Raw genomic sequence first — 22,217 nt, forward strand, 5'->3', positions numbered from 1 at the left:
GATACAAGTCTAAGAAAGTGTTGATATTCTGGCTACTTCTATTGCCATGGGTAACAAAATCCTTTGTCTTTGACCCAGGGGTCTCTAGTCTTCTGCCAGCACAGAGGAAACTGTAACAGACTAATTTGTTAGTCTGTTAGTCTCTCAGCCCTTTGCAGTTATTGAAACTTGAATTTCCATTTCCCCCCAAAAATTAGGGGATTTTTTTAACAGTAGACCTCCACTTCCACATTTCCACTTTCCTGTAGGTCACAAATCAGCTGCAGATGAATAAAGTACACATTCTTCCTTTTATTACAGCTAGTTTGCCTCTCATTTATACTTCTGGTTGATACCTTTGGACATTTGGGTTTGCCATCCCTTTCCAAGTTCCAGTTGTTCAAGCAGTCTCCAAAACATCAGCTCATTCCAACATCTAGAGTTAAATGATCATTCAAATTCTCTGCACTATTTCAATATTCACTGATAAGCCCTAGAAAAGATTCTTCAACCAAAAAAAATCTTAAAAACTAAAAGTAGTCAAAACTAAGTGACAAAAAACGAGAATAACTTCATTTAAAAGATTCACGGTTTCTGTTGAAGAGGCAAGATATATAAGAATATTATTGTAGCAAATATTCTTGAATATTATTGTAGCCAAAGTTTCCACAAGAAAGGAGAAAAGAGACAGAACTAGAAAGCCACCGGGTATAAACAGAAGTGATAAGGAAAAGAGACTTACTGGAAGACAGCAAACACCACAGAAAATAGGGGCTATAACTTTCTTGTGAGCGTTCAGGTTGTTTTTTGTCTTTTGTTTTTGTTTTTTTAAAAGCCCTTTAGGGACCCAGTGAACTTACAATCTGTTTTGACTATTGTGCAGGAGTCTTTCCTTATAGTGAATTACCCTGGGTAAAGTCAGCATTGGAAAACAAAACACGAAAACAATGATAGGGTCCCAGGAGTTACAGCTCACAAGCACCCAAACTGAATAACTGGTAAAGTCTTTTGAGAAGCAATCCATTTTTAGAAGTTAGGCTCTCCTCTTGTCTGCAGGCTCAGGACCTCCAGCATGTACTTTAATTGTTTCACATTAGTTATAATCAAAATGCCTTCTGTATTAATTTCCTAGGACTGTCGTAACAAATTACCAAAACCTGAGTGGCTTAAACTAACAGAAACATATTTCCTCACAGTTCTGGAGACTGGAAATCTGAAATCAAGGTGTTGGTAGAGTCATGCTCCCTTTGAAGGGTCTCGAGAAGAATCCCTTCCTAAATTCTAGTGGTTGCCAACAATTCTCAGTGTTCCCTGGCTTGTGGCCACATCCTCCAACCTCTGCCACTGTCTTCATATGGCATTCTTCCTGTGTGTCTGTCTCTGTGTCTCTATGTCTAAACTTCCCTCTATAAGGACACCAGTCATTAGTTTAGAGCTTTCCAACTGAGCACATCTGAAAGGACCCTATTTGCAAAAAATAGTCACATTCACAGGTACCAGGGGACATGAATTTTGAGGGGACACTATTCAATATAGCACAACTTTTCATCTCTTTTAATGTGACCAAATGAATTTTTATGTTCATAATCCAGAGATTTGGCTTCTAAGAAGCTTGGCTCATTGGAATAAACTGCAGGCGTCTATTATAGCATCCTTCATATAAAAAGATTAACCTGTATCTTAATTACCTCTAGCCAGCCATTCTAGTTTCCTATAACTTCATTTAACAATAGTCATTATTGCTACACAAATAATACAGTAAACCTGACCTTCAGTTCTATTATTAAGTCAAACAGAGCTTCCAAAATTGCTTATTTTTAACCACAGAATAGGCAAGAGAAATTATTTTTTCAGCTGTCAGGTAATCATTTATAGACCCATTAATATAAAAATGTCTGATCAGACTACTAAAACATTTTAGGTTCCCACAAAATGCTCCTCAGCAACAAATTACTGTAATGCAGAGAGAGCACTTATCAGGTTCTCTGTGATGAAGTTCTAAACTGGGAGAATGGAAAATCAATGTGGACCACATACAGTGACTATATAATTATAAACTCATGAAATTATAACTCTTTCCAGGAAACTACTACATCATCGTATCTTTTTACAAACAACAAACTTTAAAATGTGTTGCTCTATGTGAATCCTTTAGCATAAGACATACATATTATCTAAAACCTTATTCTAGGTTAAGGTTTGAACATTAATAAGAAAAAATATAAATGACTAGAAGACTGTGGCACAAAAAAGAAAGCATATTTGGCTTCCTATAAAAAGGAAGAAAAAGATTTCTGTTCCATCTGAGAAGGATGTTTTTGTTGTTGTTTTCCTCTCCTTTTTTAAAGAAAATATAACTATATGAGGATTTGAGGTAAAGAAGAAAAGGGCATTTTTTTCTCACTTTCACTGTGAACTTTTTCTTTCATTTCACTTTGCTCCTATTGCATCCGCTCATCTACTCTTTTTGTGAAGAAGGAAGGATAAATAAGGAAGACTTCAGGCTGCCAAAAGAAGGCTGCATTACAGCATCTCTTTTCTCTCTTGCACCTTGAGCCTTAAACACTGTGCTCAAGAACTCAATACTGGCATTCAATGGCCATTTTTACTCCTCCATGGATGATTTTGAATTATCTCAGGAATTATTTAAAGGTACAAACAAAGGGTTGGCTTACTAAGGAGGAATTTCTCAAACAACATCCTTTAGGGAGGCAGACTAGTACTTAAGGATTGTACCTGATAAAAAGTGACTCTAAGCCTGAAAAAATGAAGTAGTTTTTTCTTAGCAACTGTTTCTGTGGGCACATGTTTGTCATTTCCCATTTTTTTTTTTAATACTTAAGGAGTTTCCTATGGGGTTAACCAAGTGTATCTGGATCTACCTCATAGATGTAATGAGAAGGCTGCTATAGTAAAACATTAGCTGGAAATCTGATCAATTATCTCCAAACTCAACTGAAAACATTCAAACTATTCAATACCAAGGTATTAATTCTCCTTTATAGCCTGCTCTTATTTTTGTAGTGGCCATTAATTCACCAGAAAATAAGAAATTTTATAAATAAATTTTAAAAAATACTAGTTTGGGACAACACCATGGGAACAATTTGTGATTTTTTTTTAGCTTCAGTTTCAAACATGTCGAAAACAACATTTTCACAACTTCCTGCTTAATCATAATTACTTTAATAGTTAACTCTTATTTCAAAAAATGTTTTGAAAATATATTTGCGTAAGACATTGTATAGTACAAAGATTAGTTCTGTAATTAGAATTAAAATAGGAACATTATTATAAAATAGTTAATTAGTTCTATATATAGAAATACTGTTAGTGCTACTTTTAATTTTTTTAATTTACAGCTGAACATGTCTTTTTAAGTTTATAGATAATGTCTCAAACATTAACAGATGAAATAATTCTTCAGATACTTAACTGGAAAAAAATCTTACACGAGAAAGAAAATAAAGAGGACTTTCTACTTAAATAGGTTACAAACAGAGCTTAGAAACAGAACTCATGCTGACACCAGCTGTGACTTCCCAGTTTTCCTTACTCCCAGCACTAAGGTACCTGACCTGTATAAACTGGTAATGGGCCAATATATTTTCTTCTGGCTACAGCGTTAAGACTACTTGCAATCTTCACAATGCCATTAAGGCAGCTGATACATTATACATAGTGATGGACCTTGAGCAACCTTGCTGGTCCCAAGGGAAAGCAAAATTTACTTAATCCCCAAAGAATTTTTCCAATAATGCAAAGAGAATTAAATTATGAAATCTGAGACCTCCCTGAAACCACACTGATGACAAGATGGCAGAGGAACATATGTCTGCACAAGCCTGCCAGGGAGAAAATTGCAGTGTCCAACACATCAAAAAGATATTAAATAGATGACTTGTGGATAGATGACCTGTGGTAGATAAAAAGTAAAGTTAGGGGACATACCGGGAATAACTGTTACATGTAAGGAAGAAAAACATTTTATGTGTTTGTTTATTAGATTTGTGTGGCTCTTTCACTCTCTTCCCTGGCAGGGTGTGTGTGAGTGTGGGTGTGCAGGTGTGTGTGTTAGGGAAGGGAGGGGGATGGGCGCTTTGAAGCACCTTGGCAGGGATACAACGAAATATCTTCCAGTCTCTTGCCAGGATGAGGACATGTTTCAGCTTAGCTACTCTTGTCCATAAAAACTTCACATTTCTTCCACATGCAGATGCGTGTACACATAAGCATAAGATGGGCATACGAGCCACATGTTTGCCATGTGCAAACTATTTCATATGGTTACAGTTCAAAAGCTACAGCAATTCCCTCTACTGAACAATACTCAGTCTAACTTCTAAGTAGTACTAAGGAGATCTAAAAATAAACTGTAAGAGAAAATGGCAGAAAACACAGGGCTTCCTTAGAAGGTATTTACTTTTCTTTAGGATAATGGAAATTTTACATTTAGAATCATAGAGATTCACCTGAACCCAACAATTTACATCTTCAACACATGGCTTACTAAAACAACTGTTTAGGAAGATGTGATTGCAAATAGTAAAATGAAGTGCAGTAATTTAAATATTTGCATTCTGATTCCTCTGCTATTATAATTACTGGTTTCCATGGAGAGAGCAGACTATAGTGGATAACAGCATGAATTCTGGCACCAGACTGCCTGGCTCCAAGTTCTCAGGCAAGTTAGTTAAACTTTCTGGACTCAGTTTCCTCATCTGCAAAATGAGGATACCAAGGGCATTGTTTGGGAACTAAATGACTTAATATACGTGAAACGCTTATTAGACTAATGCCCGACACATAGTAAGTACCACACAAGTATTTGCTATTTCTCCAACTGCTATGAGTAATTCTACTCCTATTATTCCTCAGTCCAGTTACAGGTATTGATCCCATCAAGGATATCAATATGATTCAAAGTGATAGCAACTGTACAAAATGGGAAATCCAGGATGGTAAAATGAGCACCTATGGGTACAATAATTATTCGCAAAAATACCAAATTCTGAGAATGATATAAAACAGAAGCATAGCAAACCTTATATATTTATGAATTCTGTTATGGTATGTTTTATTAGCTGGAGAGAACATGCCACCAATAGCCTTAAGGAAGCAAAATGAGTTTGGCTTTATAAGGAGAAGAGGTTAACCCTTCTAAGCAACTAGCATTAAACCCCTGGCAGCAGTTACTGGCCCCCAAGACTTAGTCCTGGAGTTAACAGATAGAAAACGAAAGCATAGTCTTTCCACCAGACAGTAACATGTGGTAATTATCAATCAGTGAAAGCAGCTCACTAGGCTGCTTTCCCACACACCAACCATCAAATATATGGTTTTTCCAGCTATACTATTGCTCAGCATTTAAAACACGTTATGTGGGGAGGGTAGACCTCAGTGATAGAGGCATGCTTAACATGCACAAGGTCCTGGGTTCAATCCCCAGTACCTTCATTATAAATAAATAAATAAATAAATACATCAAAACCTAATTACCTCTCCCCACCAAAAATTAAAAAAATAAAATACATTATAATACTTCTATAAGGATATCATGGCTCTTGTATTAGTAATAGAGAAAATCAATGAGTCCTCCTTCTGATATAATTCACCATTTAAAACTGAAAGTATTTAAAAATGGGCAGCAGCTCAAAACCACAGGACCCTAAAGACAAGGTTTCCTGCAGTGATCCTATTTGCAATTAAAGAATCAATTCTAAAACAGAAGATTCTCGAATTGAATCCCACCACAATCCCTGAAATTCAATTCAATAACCTCTTATCAAATTCCTAGATAATTAACCCTACTCGTATATTTACTTTTTAGAAAGCCTAGATCTCATTTTTATAGGATTCTTATATCCTGAGGTTTAAGAAAAATCATTTATGTCAACAGTTTGGAGGTAATGAAGTTATTAAATATAGTAAAATTTACAAGTAATTTAGCTATAGCTAGTAACTAAATATTTGGGTATAAGGAAAATATCTTGACCAATATTTTTTAATCATTGTAATATTACTAGTCAGACTGATGTTAAGTTATGGCTAAACTATTTCAGAGAATGGACTTGAGAAAAATTTCTCCAAGTTGTCTAATTTTAAAATGCATCTATTTGTGGTTAACTTGTTTTCTAGTAGTGTAAAAAGATACCAGATCCATAGCTATGACGTCTGAAATTTCCACTCTGGCAGAAAGAACCTGTGTGAGGTACCCACATGCCCATCCCACAACCTGTGACACCTGCACCTGAAGTTTTCCTTCATCCTTCACCAGGGGCTCTACTCTCAGAGTTTGGGCTCAGTGCTGAGAGTTCTTAACCTAAATCTCACAGAAAATGCAGCAAGAAGAACATTAACACAGATTCTAACATATGGGTAGTTGCATCTGCCAGGCATTCCTATCTCTGCTTCATTAATTGTGATCATTTTAATCAACTCTATTTACACACAAGCAGTTAAGGAATATGTACTTCCTACTGGACAAAATAGAGACCTAATACCCTTCATTCTATGGTATATGAACTGTATCTCAAAAAAGCTGTTTTTAAAAATAAAATCCCAGTTACCATGGCAGCAGGCGCCCCCAAAGGACCAAGTGAAGTTCTCTGATTGATAGTCTGCCCCTCAGCCAGTCTTAAAATGCACATTGCTAAGTTTCTTTACTGGATAAAGATCTCCCCATCTCCACAGAGTCAGGGAAAATGCCTAAAACTTCAATTTGAAATTCAGGGTGATAAAACTAAGAGGTTAGGTGACAACTTCTATAAATAGATTCATTAAAAAAAAATCCTTTCTAAATGCATCTTCTCAGGCCATAGGACTTCATTACTGTCTAGGTGACTAAGTATTATTCGCTTATCCAAGAGATTCCAAAAAAAAAAAAAACCATTCATTTAAAAAAGCTACAGTAGTGAGAAATCAAGATAGGAAGCATGTTTCTCAAATGTAAGGGGAAGTTTTAAATGAGAAAGGCATTTTGGACGAGAAATGCAGTTGCTGAGTTGCTCTCCTTGAAAAAAAAAAAGGAAGACAAGATTTTTAAAAGCCTTTTTATAGATTTTTTGGCTACAGTGGCTGTTGCTTGCATTTCATTTGAAAGACAGCCTCAAAAACAAAGATAACCTAAAAGCTATTTGAAACACACACACATACACACACACACACACACACACACACACTCACAGACACACGTCTCTACTTCAGATTATCACTGATGCAGCAGTATGTCTGACTCTGTACTAATGCATGAAGCAAAATTTACTGCACACCAAGGCCTGGTTTTTCTTTTCTTCTTAATCACTTACTCTTCTTGCTTCTGTAGAAAGAACTAAGATTCTGGATGGTAATGCTGTTTTGAGAATCAATAAGGAAACTTGATATCCAGGATAAGCAAAAACAGATTAACCCCTTAGTTCATCTTTTCTGCTGCAATAAACATATATAAAGACACTTTGGCAGATGAATAGCTATTTTTGTGCTCCCCAAGGCCAAGAAAAGAAATGGGTCAAGCATTTATGTACTATTCAATTACATGCAATGAATTTGAGAAAAACCTATGTCTCATAAAAGGATATGTTAAATAAAGTCTTGTTATTTAAAAAAAAAGTAGAAGAAGCAAAATGAAGTCACTAAACTATAGCATACACTTTAAATTTGCTTAATTCTATCGCTAATGACAAACTGAGGACATTTTTTACCTAAAAAAGGAGTCAACAATATCTTATAGCGTCTTTAATAATTCGTGGGGTTTTCTGGCAAACAAAACATCTTAAAAGACATCTTAAGAAACATTAGTCCTTTAACACACTTTTGTGCACCTTTTGAAGTATTCAAGTATTGAGAATTATGTTCCTCGTGGAGAAACCCATAGAACAATATAAGCAAGCTTGAATACAATTCAAAATCACAATTTCCTATGGCTGCTTTTCAGGTTTATAGAAGCCACAAAGTTAGCACATAGTCAGGAAGGTGTCTGCTGTCCTGACAGTCGCCATATGTAAATTTTTCTAAGTGATGTCAAATATCTGTCCTCCACTAGTATTTTTTGCCAGTCATTGACATATTCCACAATATGATGAAGGCAGGGTTTTTTAAAAGTATATATTTTTTTAAGAAAATAGAATTGAGTTGGAAATCTGACTTAGAGAAATAAAATCTAGAGACCCTACATGTAGCAGAGCCACCTGCTAGGAGATGATACTGTGCTAGGCTAGAAGTCTTTCATGGAGCTCCAACCCCAAGGAGGGAAGATGGATGTAACCAGCAGGAGAAAAATTATTTTGCAGAAAAATTCAAGCTTACTCTTTGCTTCTACATCAATGCCCCTGCTACTCTGTTTTCAGAAAGGACAGTGGCCATTTCAGTTTGCCTAAAAAATATTTTTAAGGAAAATCACACCACCATTCCATCAGATGAAATAGTTCCCTAGAGTCACAATAACCTCTCTCTCCCCTTAAGCAGACACTTTCCCCTCAGACACCTGCTCCCCAACACACAGCACTCTCTCCAATTCCTTTACCCATTTCCAGACTTCAACTTTGACCCACTCTGCTTTCTTATCCATCTTCTTACTGCCACTAAAGACATAATTTAGACATTGAGACAATGATCCTTGACTGCAATCAATTCAACTAAGTGATGGGTAGTAACCAGTTAAGAGCCAGTCAAAAGTCAGTACTGTAAATGGGGGTCTCTGTACCTATCCATCCTTAACGATTAGACTTCTGATCCAAAGACAAGTTGGGAGTGCTCACATACTGTTTAGAAATAATTTGAACGAATATAAAAGACACTCAGCACCTATTACTTTTGATTATTATCATGATATCAAATAATTTAACCAAAAAAATACTATCAGAACTAATAATATTGATGACTGGTCCTGCTCTTTCATTGGTAATAACACAATAAATAAATCCTATCTCTATCAAGATGTCTATTTTTACTTTTTGACTCCAAGGAAATCTGCTTCCTCCCCTACCCAGACATATACAAAGGATTTACCATTCCTCTCCTGTCGTTCTAAAACTCCTACTATGGCTATTTTCTTGAGAGGTGAAAAATAAAACAGGCTTTGTACTAGAGTGTGTCTTTACCACTTCTGCCCAAGGCAACTGATGTTACAGAAAAGCTACCCCAATGCATAACCAAATTTGAGAGGAAAATCTAAAAGGTCTTTAAGTAGACCACCATTTCAGGTTAAAGATAAGACTATGAAGGAGTAATTGTTAGGTACCTCCAAAAAATTATATATACAACAAGTCTAAATAAAATACATTTCAATTTTTATAGTTATCCTATTTTACATGCTATGGAATATATGGTAGGCAACCCGGTAAAAGAGTCAGCTCTGGAGACGGATAACCTAGGTTCAAACTGCAGTTCTACCACTACTACTGTTACTTTCAGCAAGTTATGTGACCTCTTGGTACTCAGTTTCCTGTTAAGTGGGATAATAGTTATAATTATAATCACAGGTTGTTTTGAGGATTTAATACATGTAAATTCACATGTCTGTCACGTCATGAGCAATAAATGTTAGTGATTATTATTATGAGTATTATAATTCTGCTTAATCAGAGCCTATATAACTGGAGACCTACAATAACCAGAATACTGGCAGTTGGATGAAATAGCCAGCTAACAATAAACAGCAAACTGCATGGTTTAGACTCATTTGCTGCTAGTCATCAGTTCCAGCTTACTTTGTCTTAAGAATCCAGAGGCATATTTTTCCACAATCAAAAAGATTTTGTTCCCAGGGTATTTGGATTAGTTGAGGTTTTATGTTTAAGGAAAATTTTTTAAAGTTTATGTCAAACACACAAAAGTTCTCCCTAAACTAAGGGGCAAATTTAGAATTTAATTTTTTAATGAATTGGAAATGTAAGTGAAAGATGAAATTAATTTTTTTAGTATGTTTTATAAAGGAACAAAAAAAAACCCATCTTTTTTTCTGCTTGATGCCTTTATCTTTGTAATCTTTGAAAAAAAGGTTTAAACAGAACTTTAAAATCAGAATTATGAATCCATCTGATCAGAATAAACTCCCTTCAATGAGACATAGACTGTCTTGCAGATTACAAATCATTATCTTAAAGATCACTAAAATGTATTGCATTTTACTATAAATATAAAATTGCAATCGAAAGCAAAATCTGGACTCTGAGAGACTGTATAAGATAAACAACCTGATTTCTTCAACAAATAAATTGCAATGGAGAAGAAAAAGAGAAAGAGGAAGGAAAAGATTTTTAAAACTTCCAAAAAAAAAAAAAAAACTAAAGAGGCAAAACTAAACTATAAGACATGCTTGGATGATAAAACTATAAACAATAGTAAGAAAAGGATAACCATAAAAGTCAGGATAGTGCTCACAAATCTTACAAGAGGAGGCTAAGGGGGACTTGGGTTTGGGAAAAAGTACATGGAAGAGGGTGCCAAGCTCTATTTCTGAAACTGGATAGTGGGTATAAGGTGTTCACCCTTTATTCATTTCTGTGTCAGTGTTATATTTTACAATTAAAAAGGTTTTAAAAATAAAATTGCAATCTAAATGATTCACCATGCTGTACACCAGAAATTGACACATTGTAACTGACTATACTTCAATAAAAAATAAATAATTAATTAATTTTGAAAAAAGATTCACCAAAGTAGCTAATAAGTATTTTTTCACACAAATGTCTTCCTTTCCTCACATTCACACTCACACCCTTAAATCAAATGCACTGCACCAGGATTTTCACAAATAAAGGTTCCATGACACTTGAGCAGAGCCATTCACTAGACTGGTTTCTAGCTATTGTTTAAATCAGATTTTATAAGGATTTGATTTTAATTTTGCATCCTCAAGATAAGTATGCCCATGTTTGTGCCAACTGACCAGAAAGGTTCCTTCCTACAGTTTTGCATTGATCTCACATACCCCTTCATTTACTGCAGTTCCAGAAGAGAAGCCAACTTAAAAAAAAAAAAAAAAATTCACAGGCCTCTTAGGGAAGGTGTTGTGGGCTGAATTGTATATTGTATTCCCCTAAAATTCATGTTTTGAACTCCTAACCCCAGTACCTCACATTGTAACTATATTTGATGGTAGAGTTTTTATAGAGGTAATTAAGTTAAAATGAGGTCATTAGGGTGGGCCCTGATCCAATATGATTGGTGCCCTTCTAAGAGGAAGAAATTAGGGTACAAACACATACAGAGGGAAGATTATATGAAACACAAAGAGAAGGACCATCTACAAGCCAAGGAGAGAGTCCTTAGAAGAAACCAACCCTACTGACACCTTAAACTTGGACTTCTAGCTTCTAGAACTGTGAGAAAATAAATTTCTTTGTTTAAGCCACCCTGTCTATGGTACTTTATTACGGCAGCCATAGCAAACTAATATAAAAGGTGAAAGAGAAATTTTAAAATTTAAGTTTTTTTAAGGTAGTAGATGGATGAAAAAGAAAAATATAAAATACTACAGTTGTCCAATTTTATTTATTCCATAATATATAGTAAAAAAGAGGAGTTTAAGGAAATTCAGAGTCATTAGTAAAGAAAGGAGAACTAACAGACTCCACGTAAAAAGAAACATCCCAAAGATCTAAGCACAGAGGCAGAGACATGAGGGAACCAGCAGGAAAATAACTGGCTACTGACTTTGAATGGACGAGGTGGGACTCAGAGCTTTCAAATGTGGTTCCTGAGAAAAACCGAGAGAATTTTGAGTTAGATTTTTAAATGGACTGAAAACAAATGGAGGTGATGGGTGAGATCCAAGTGGTTTTCTTAGAAGGAGAAAGTCCTCTGGCCCTAGGGTCTGGATGAAGTTTGATTTATCATTTCCCTTGTTGGATAGACTTGCAAGTTAGGCAAACCGTCCAGGTAAAAAATGCAACTCTCAGGCTGGAAAATCAGCAATGGTTGTGTGGTGAAGTCAGTGCTCTGGGTGTTATATGTACCCAAGGAGTCTAATGATCTCAGAGTGGGCTGTGCTTTCTGATTGAGTACATGTTTCCTGAAGAGGGATACTACTGTAGCGAAAGCTATTGCTGGATCCACCCTCCAATCTTCCACGCTCGTATTTGCATTTCATCATTCCACTGATGGACATAAATGGAAATTGACAGGGAACTACTTGCCTCCTTAACACTCTAACTTAGTAAAGGAGTAAGATACACTCTGCATGCAGAAAATTGTCATACAAAATGGAGAATAAAGCCAAATAATCAAGGATGAGAATGAAAGGAGTCCAGTACCTTCTAAATCAAGGTAAATTTTTTCCAACTCTAAGCAAAATGGTTCCATTTTCTTATGCCATACCCAGAAGAATCTTAATTTGCTTTCTGCAGTAACGTAGTGACATAAATCAATCCACCATTCAATTAGTCAGTTTAAAATAAATTTAGAATAACTTTCTAGAGAGACTGGCACAATTACTATATGTAGATCACTTGTAAAAATTAACAGATTTTGCTTTAAATGTGTATCAGTTAGAGATGTACAGATGTATAAAGATGGAAAATGTCCCAATGTCTGAAATTTGCTTTTGTAAGGTAGTAGATGGATGAAAAAAATCTTTGGCGTACAGATCATTTGGAGCTGAAAACAATCAAGACCCAAAAAGACTCAGGAAGAAACTCTGACCATTTCCTTAACTGCCTGAAGACTGTAGACAGAGGACCTGTCCCAGGAAGGGAGCCATCAATATAGAAACCATAGTACAAATCAGGTCTGTAGACAGGGAGGAACCTAGCAAAATCTGCTGCTAAAATTCCTGTGTCCCATTGTCTCTGCAGGGCCCAGCAAACATTTGGTTACTGAACATTTGCTTTTCCTTCTCCATGTCTTATTACCTTCGTCCCCTTTGAGGTCCCAAATCAGTATCCCCAACATCCTCTTTTGTCTTTAGCTGAAGATAGCATTTAAGGTGAGTGGTTCAGCCACTTGGGCCAATTATTCAGTTCTCCTGGGTCTCTCCCATTTGTACATGTTATTAAAGTTTTTTTTTTAACTAAAGAATAGAGTTTATTTAATAACAATATATAAATATTGATTTGTTAGTTGTGACAAATGTACCACAGCAATGTAAAATGTTAATTGAAGAAATTGGTTACTGGGTGTTCAGGAACTCTTAATACTACCTTGCAACTTGTCTGTGTTTAGAATTTAGAATAAATTCTAAAATAAAGAATGTATTTACATATTTTAAAATGGCAACATTGGATGTCTTTTAATAAATATATAACATCATTTGGTAAGTTTTAAATAACTCAAACTCACAATTCAAAAATTGTACTTCGTTTAAGTTTTGATTTAAAATACTACACACATAGAGAGAGAGAAATGATTGTCAAAATGTTCATAACTGTTGATTCTAGATAATGGGTATGTGGGAGTTCACTGTAGTACTCTTTTTACTTCTGTGTATGTTTGAAAATTTTCAAAATAAAAAGTTAACATATAATTGCAAAACCTAATTCCCTTCATGTTGTCACTTGACTAGGATAATATAATTTATTCTGGTTATTGATAACAGAGTTTAAATAAAAAGCTTTATTATAGTAATACATTTAAATTGAAAAGTAGTAAACATAGGCTTTAAGGGAAAATACCTTGGGAAAATGTTTATAACGTGATATAATATTTACTTTTAAAAAGCAAGACACAATATTGTAAATATATATATCAACTCTGTAAAAAGTGAAAATATAAATATATGCACGGAAAAAAAATACTAGAAGGAAATACAACAAAATGAAAGCAAAGTTTATGTGTCAGTGATGAGTTTATGGATGACTTTTACTTTTTTGCTACATTTTTCTCTATTAACAAGTTTTCTAAAGTGAGTATAAGTTAAATTTATAATCAGAAAAAGAAAGCAAGTAAATGGCATTACAATTCTGATAGAACAGATAGTCTAAACACTGTTTAGAAGAAAATAAACACTCAGCTAAAACTCACTCTAAACTCACTACTAAATATTGGGCCTAAGGAAACTCTTGGGCAGTGTTCAGTCTCATATGCCTTCAGACCTCATCATCAGTAGACTGGAAAGAGACACACACACTCTTATGCCTATAATTGGAAGAGGCTTTTATTACTGTGTAATCTTTTTCAGAGCTTACCTGACAAGAACCAATATCCTGAGATGCTTGTCTCCAGGGATTTGAAACTCCCTGGGACTTCCCTGTTTACCTAATAGGTTCACAATTTTACCAAAGAAATACCTCCCAAATGAATGCAAAGCTGTGCATCTAACCTAGAACCAAGATTTCACCTCTTGGTTCTCAGTGCCAATCTTAAAGGCAAATTTCAGAAATTATTTTCTCGGACATCATGTAAAAGAGAACTACTTGCAGTAATATTAATCCCACAAAGCATAACTCCAACAATTCCTATAGTCCACAAAGAATTGTTTTTCTAATAACTAAAGGGTTTTTTTTTAACAAGTGGGTGACAAATTTTCCTGATAAATTCTGAAATATAAAAACTCCAAAACTGTATATTAGAAGTATCACTGAAAATTAAGATCATAATCAGTACTTAAAACATTCTCAAAAAATTCCCCCCAAGAGGAAAATTTTACTTACTTTCACTTCCACAGTCTTCCCTCCATGTTCGATGTGTCTCTCTACGTACTCAGAGGACAGCAAATCACTGTAACAAAAGAAATGATGATTAAAGAGGACCTTAAACATGCAAATCAGTTGAAAATCGCCATCAAGTTGACAGCATTCCAGTTTTAATGATTCTTTAATCCAGATTTGAAAACAAAAATAAAACTTTATAGGTATCTCTCTCTCAGACACACACACACACACATACACTCACACACACACACTCACAGCCTAATACTTCAAAAAGGATAGGATGAGATTAAATTGACTGAATCACCTGTCACTCCATTGTTACAGAACTACCATAAGCACTCCATTATTTTAAAGATATATTATTTCTCTCTTTTTCACTTTAGCTTTTTATCATATGGGTGTTTTTTTATAATTGAAGTATAGTCAGTTTACAAAACTGTGTCAATTTCTGGCATACAGCATGTTTCAGTTATACATATACATATATATATTTGTTTTCATATTCTTTTTCATTAGAGGTTACTACAAGATATTGAATATAGTTCCCTGTGCCATACAATAGAAACTTTGTTGTTTATTTATTTTATATATAGTAGTTAGTACCTGTAAATCTCGAACTCCCAATTTATTCCTTCCCATCCCTTTCCCCCTCTGGTAATCATAAGTTTGTTTTCTATACCTGTGAGTTTGTTTCTGTTTTGTAAATAAGTTAATTTGTGCCTTTTTTTTAGATTCTACATATAAGTGATACCATATGGCATTTTTCTTTCTCTTTCTGGCTTACTTCACTTAGAATGATGATCTCCAGGTCCACCCATATTGCTGCAAATGTCATTATTTTATTCTTATTTATGGCTAAGTAGTATTCCATTGTATACTTATACTACTACTTCTTTATCCAGTTATCTGTCGATGGACATTTAGGTTATTTCCATGTGTTGGCTACTGTAAATAGTGCTGTACTGGGTTGCATGCATCTTTACAAATTAGAGCTTCCTCTGGATATATATCATATGGTTTCCATATACTACCATAGCTTACCATTTCTCACGTGTTATGTGTGATATGTTATCTAACAAAATATTAGTGTCCACCACAAAAATTTAAAAGGGAGCAAAGAAAATTAGAAGAAATAGAAAGGAATATACCTTCAGTATTTTAAAATAAACTCTTGAAATCTCTCCTAAACAACCTCCTTTTATAATTTTTTATATGTTTACATAATCTTAAATAGAATTCTCTATTAAAGGGGAAATTTTTTTGAAAAAATTTTTTTGAAAAATTTCCCCTTTAATAGAGGCACCTCAAGACACAACTCCCATAAAATGTCTTAAAGTCTTTACAGTTTTAAAGTACTAAAATATAAATAAATTTAATATGAATAAATAAAAATATAAATTCTAAATCTACTCCTTTATTAATAGACATTTAGCCATCTAAAAAAATCTTTTTCACAGTGCTCTGAAGGTCACCAAGCCAAAATTGTCACAGTCATTAAAAAAGGTGAATTTCTAAGCACAAGGGCTACCATGATAAGCACTGTACTTACAGTTGCTTGAAATGTGAACAGAAAGCTCAAACAAGCATTACATTAATGGGGGCACTAGAGAGAGCTTCTTATAGTATCTGATGCTTACACTACCATTTAGTAAACCTATAATTATTGTCTAAGTCCCTGTTTAATTTGTCTTTGGAATACATTTTCCTACTAACTTTATGGGGGAACCAGTTAGAATGCTCTATGCTGCAATTTGCAGAAAACACAACTAAAAGTGTCTTAAACAAGACATTTGTATCCTGTTTCTTGTTACAAATTTCTTGTTAGAAATTCCTGGGCAGATTTAATGTGCATTTGCTTTTGCAAATCTTCAATTCTGTTAGGTGAATAAGTATAAAGTTTATGAAATACAGGAAAAACACTTTTAAGTGTTTTAAGATGTTTTAAGTATAGGTAAGTAGTTAGGAAGCAAAACTTTGTTAGATGTGGGCAGAATGTGTAGGATGTGTAAAATATAAGTAAAAAGACCAAGTATGTATCTCACACTGATAAAAGGGATGGAGAACCAAAGGTACCTAATATGCATAAGGCACCTGGGCAATCAATGTTCATCATGTAATCAATAGACAAGAGCCATTAAATATTCAAGATACACTATACATAAGCACTTAATATTTATGAGGTCTTATTTCAACCACCTATTGGCGACACCCAGGGTTTCCCAACTTCCACACTACTGACATTTCGGGCCAGATAATTCTTTGTCTGGAAGAGTATCTTATGCATTGTAACATGATTAGCAGCACCCAGGAACTCTACCCACACACACACACACACACACCAGTCATGACAATCAAAATGTCTCCAGACATTGCCAAAGGTACACTGAGGGGGTAAAATTGCTCTCGTTAAGAACTGACACCCATTCCTGCCCCAAGTTTTTTCTGCCCAAAAAACACATATTAAATTCATGGCTGTTCATCAAGCTAACTGGCAGGCTATGGCTCTTGACCAAGCGTGTTTGTCCCTGTGTCTCTCAGATACAACAAGTGGGTGTCATAAGCTCGGGCCACCTTCCACCTGTGGAGCTTGCCCAAACCTCAGCTCTGGTCCTTGTAACTACGCATCAGCAGGGAAGGCAGATGCAACAGAGAGAGAAGTAGGTCTTACGGACACTGTGTCCCCAGGGTTAGCTGGAGAGTGGTCTTTCCACCCACCTTGCACCCTATCCTAAGTGTGCTCATCTACTCATTTCTTTCCTTTAGCTTCTCGCCGTGGGCTTTAATTTGATTTAGCAAATCATGTGATTTGAAGATTTTGATTTGCTTTATGGAGGCTTGCTGTTCCTTTACTTCCAGGATGGCTTGCCGGGTGGTATACTTTCAGGCAACCACTGCTTCAGAGTAATTTTCCACCCAACGTTAAGAGCAGTTCCAGTATTGGTTCATGCAGAGGCTCAGCACTGTGGATAAGACCAGGAGTGTGACAATCCTTCCCCTCTGCCATCAGAATGGAGGGTGGCCTGTTATTTTAAGTGGTTCCTTCCATGACTGTAACATGATTGCTGCAGCTCTAAGCACTGTATGCAGTTAAAAATATCCCAAGGTAAAAAGAAAGTCTTATATTTCTTTAGAAAAGAGTCAGCAAACCCTTCACAAAAACCTTCTAGAATTCATTTTCTCAAGTATGTTTTGTGTGGCAATGCCAAAACCAATCTTTTGACAAGGACATAGTTCTCGGAACAATCATGATTCTCCTCCTCTGGGGCCTCTCATGAGCAACATGACTGCCCAGAGAGAGATGAACCACATTCCAGGGAAGGAGAGTGGGGGAGAGAATAGCTACTATACAGTCAAAGGACAGTTGTCTTTTATTATTATTATCATTAATTTTTATTATGTGTATGTCAGATGTTCCACAAATTTCCAAAGACTTCCAACCAAAGAGTGAAGCTGCACAGGAAAGATCTGCCTGAAGCATAACTTGTCATTGCTCCACCATCTGCATCCCACTCTTTATCCAAGGCCATATTCCCAACAGGAGAGGTACTGTAATAGGGAAGAATGAATCTGACTCCATATTAGATCTGTTCCTCTAGCTCTAACCCTGTGCTCTGTTTTCCTGTGCTTAGTCATGCTAGTTCTGTACATTTTGTAAAAAAATGTTGCCTATAGCCTGAAATATACAGGATAGCCTATTCTCAAGGCTCCGACCTTTAAGGTTATAACATTTATGCATTCATATAGAGATAAAAAGTTACAGAACAGAGTATAACATTCGTCTTGTTGGAGGTTTACAGGAACATCATGACCTGACCTACCTGGACAGCTGCAAGAACAAAGGATTCTGACATCAAGAAATTTGCAACAACCAACCTCAGTGCCTGCCCTTTGGAGTTTAAAAGGAGCCTAAATTCTAACTTGGGTAAGATGGTTCCCGAAGACATTAGTTTGCCATCTTCTTGGTCTGTTGGCTTTCAGAACAAAGTCATTATTCCCTACCCCAACACCTTGTTTCCTGATTTATTGGCCTGTCATGGTGCAAGCAGAACGAGTTTGGACTCGGTAACAGTCACCAGCCAGATGTTTGCAAAAGACTGTCCCCCAACCTTGCTATCAGTCTCCAACACCTCCCAGCAGTGAGAGAGAACAATTACTGTACAGAGACAGTATTTGTTAGTAGAGCCAGCTAGGTTCTCTCTCTTGGAAATCTAAACTAGTAAATTCAGGGAAAAAAATCATTCATTGGCTGAAGGAAAGAGAAACGGAAAGTCAAAAATAAGCAGTCACTTGAGAGAAATTGAGCTATGTCAGTGGTGAATCCTGTTACCTGAAAACTGGATTTGCCTCTTGGTGGGTGTCAAGCCAAAAGATATAATGAAGCCAAAGATTGAGAGAAAGAAGGATTTGTTACTTGCAGCAAGTAAGGAGAACATTGGGGCTCTTTCCCAAAGCCATGTCTCCCTCAAGAGCAAAATTGGGGAAGTTTTAAGTTAAGGGTATATGCATATTCATGAAGGGGCCAGGGCAGTGTATGCATTTTCACGAAGGGGCTTGAGCAGAGAAGAATTCAGCACAGAATTGGGGAAAAGTCAATAGAGATCAAGCTTTAGTTGACTGAGAGTCAGAACAAGTCAATATCATCATCTTCTAGGTTCTGGTTGATCTGGTGGCTTAGCACTCAAGGAGGGTTTAAATTCTGCAGAACGATTCAAGAAAGTTCTTCAGGCTAATCTTTACCTTTGAAACAGAACTGAGAGGCTTCAGCACTGATTTATTATCTTTGCTATTATTACTTCTCTCACCTGATAACAGTCTGTTCTTTTGCTCCCTTAAGATCATTATTACTAAGACCTTGTTCAAGGGCAAGCTTTGTGGCCAGGCTTGGATCACAAAATTCCATAGGCATAAAATGGCTGCTCTTACGTCAAAAAGCTATATCTGGTTCTTTTCCTCTAGGGACCCCCTATCCTATCTGCTTACAAAATCAGAATAAAAGCCCCAGATCTCCACTGGATTTCAGGCCCCTGGAACCAGCCCATCCCTGAGGCTGGATATCTTTCTGCATCACTGTCATAAGAGTAAACTCCCATTATCAGAGCCAGCATGAGTGAGATCAAAAGTAACTATGTAAAATCAACTTAGAGGAGGAGTGTTTGTAGTGGCAGGAGGAGTCATAATAACAATATATATATATATATATATATTTTTTTTTAAACCATCTTTTGACTCCTCTAGGTTTTCAAGTTCCAAGGGACAATTTTTCTTTGAATTTTAAAATCTAGGAATTAAGAGAGTATGAGTCATCACACGAATGTAATTACAGCAAAGAAAACCCTCTGCTCAGGATGCAGCTATTTCAATCAAGCCTCTATCCCTACAAGTATTGCTGGAAAGGGCTCTATGTAATTTAAACGAAAAACAGCCTGTGCAATTTGATTGTGTTTGTTTGCAGTATTGTGGAAATCTGCTAAGTATTGTTATTTTAATTATTGGGCTGAAAACTGTTCTATTTAAAATGTCACTTTTTCCTCTACTGAAGCACAAAAATCCTTACCACCATCAACTTAGAACCTAAGTAAAGATTTCTGAAGCTTCTTTAAGTAGAGATAATCAAAATTACTAAGGTTCCTTGTTTTTCCTTTTTAGATCATCATTGTTTATCATCAAGTAGGAATCTTCTGAAATAACTTTAAATGCAGACAAGTGGAGGATCTCCTCAACATATGGGAAATTTTATTTTATCTGATTGGGTAGAATTTACTCCCTGTTAACAGCTTACTCAAAACTGATGTGTGAAAGCTTCCTTGTGAATTGTGAAAGATGAAACTGAAAATCATTTTCAATCAAATTCTTTAGAATTTGGTTTTAACAACTCATTTTCTAAAGGAAATAAGATGTTTTAAAAATTAGAAATGTATTCTGAGGCCCCCCCTTTTTTTAAATTTGCATACCATAATAAGCCTGGAATAAGCAAAACAAACACAATGTAAACATTTTCAGTCATAAAAATGATTATCCTTTGTCTAGCGGGCAAGTGTCATGAATCAGAGGCAGCTGGCATAGTACAAAGGTTTTGGAATTTAGAAATAAAAACAAATATTTTGATTTCCTATCCAGACTCTGCCATTTACTAACTCTGTGACCTTGGCCAAGTTATTTAATCTTTATGAACACATTTGGCCCAAGTATAAAATGAAAATAATAAAAATTTCCTTACAAAGTTGGTCTGGTATTAAAACAGAACATATGTGCAATGCCTCTCAAATCCTGATTTCAATTATCCCACTCCTTATTATCATCTCCTATCCATCTTTCTCTAGAACTCACTTTAACTGTTTGGAGACTTTTAAACCATGGACCTTACCTACTATTTTTTCACTGTCCTTCATCTTCCTCTTGTCCATCTCATCTAGTTTACATTCCATGATTCATCATGAAAATCACTCCTTTACTCCTCTCTCTCTCTTTCTCTCCACTATGTTCACAAAGCCAAACCTCAACCATGGTAAAACTCAACTCCTCTACTCATCAAAGCCCCAAGAAGCAGAGCATCCTGAACGGTCAAACATTGAACATAATTTATGACCACATATCAAGTGGTCCCCCGAGCAGACCACTGCCCATAAATCCACAAGTCCATTTTCCTAGTCAATTTACTCTGAGAAGACCCTTCCAAACTTTTCTCTCCTAAAATCTCTGAAGCATTCCTTCATCATCACTCCCTGCTGATGACCTCACCTCTGTATTCTGTATTCACTAAGAACATGGAAACAGAAAAGGGCTGCTTAATCTTTCCAATCTACCTACACCCCTGTTTTCTAAACCAGTGTCTAGTAGGAGGTCGAATTAGACTTCAAGGAAAGATTAGACTTCCTCAGAACAGGGATCCCTTTTGAGGAAAAATAATTACAACACCACTCTTGTTGTAATTACTGGTGATTCTGATATCTACACAGGTGATCCTTCCAATTCTGGCATCTCGCTCCTTGACCTCATCTCCTCCAATTATCTTCTCCATTTTACCTCACTCACCCAGCATATTCTCAAATTCAAGCAGCTCACTCTCTGACCATCTCCATCCATTCTAGCTTTCTCTTTCAACAGCCCATTTCAATTCTTTCACCCCAATAAGACTTATGACCCACTGAACTTAACTATCATTTCACTGTCCTTCACCTCCCTCATGTCTCACTCCCTTCCTTGCTCAGCTTAAATTCAATTTTAATATTCACTGCTTTGCAAATCTCCCTACCCATCTCCTAACATGTGATTCTCCCTTCCCTAAACCAATCCTAGTTAAAACAAATTCTGTATCCGCTCCGTGCCTGCTCAGTGTAACTGAATGAAGCTGAAGAACAGCATATCCTCATGCTGACACTGCTCACTTTATGCTGACATCACTAACATCAGGAGTCTCTTAAAACTGCTTGCAAATCATACTTCATTTTCCTAAGATGTTTATTTTCACAACTGTGTCTGAGTAATATTTTACACCTTCTCCCTCTCTCCTCAAACCTTTGACATCTACTTCCCATCTGTTTTGAGATGATGACTTTGCTGCCCATATCACTGAGGAAAAAAAGGCAATCAAAAAATACGTTCCACAGGCCCCCACCACTGCATTTCTGAACCTACCAGCAGGTGCACCCA

General features: G+C 35.9%; 1 protein-coding gene across 1 annotated transcript in view; it reads right to left on the reverse strand.

The window, feature by feature from the left end:
* The window catches only part of ADAM22 (ADAM metallopeptidase domain 22), a 206,215-nt gene that overhangs the window by 85,650 nt on the left and 98,348 nt on the right, over positions 1-22,217 (reverse strand). The window contains 1 exon segment of the mRNA XM_032484054.1: positions 14,568-14,634. Within this exon segment, the coding sequence (XP_032339945.1) occupies positions 14,568-14,634 (67 nt within the window).

Source organism: Camelus ferus, chromosome 7 (assembly GCF_009834535.1).
Source record: "Camelus ferus isolate YT-003-E chromosome 7, BCGSAC_Cfer_1.0, whole genome shotgun sequence".
NCBI lineage: Eukaryota > Metazoa > Chordata > Mammalia > Artiodactyla > Camelidae > Camelus > Camelus ferus.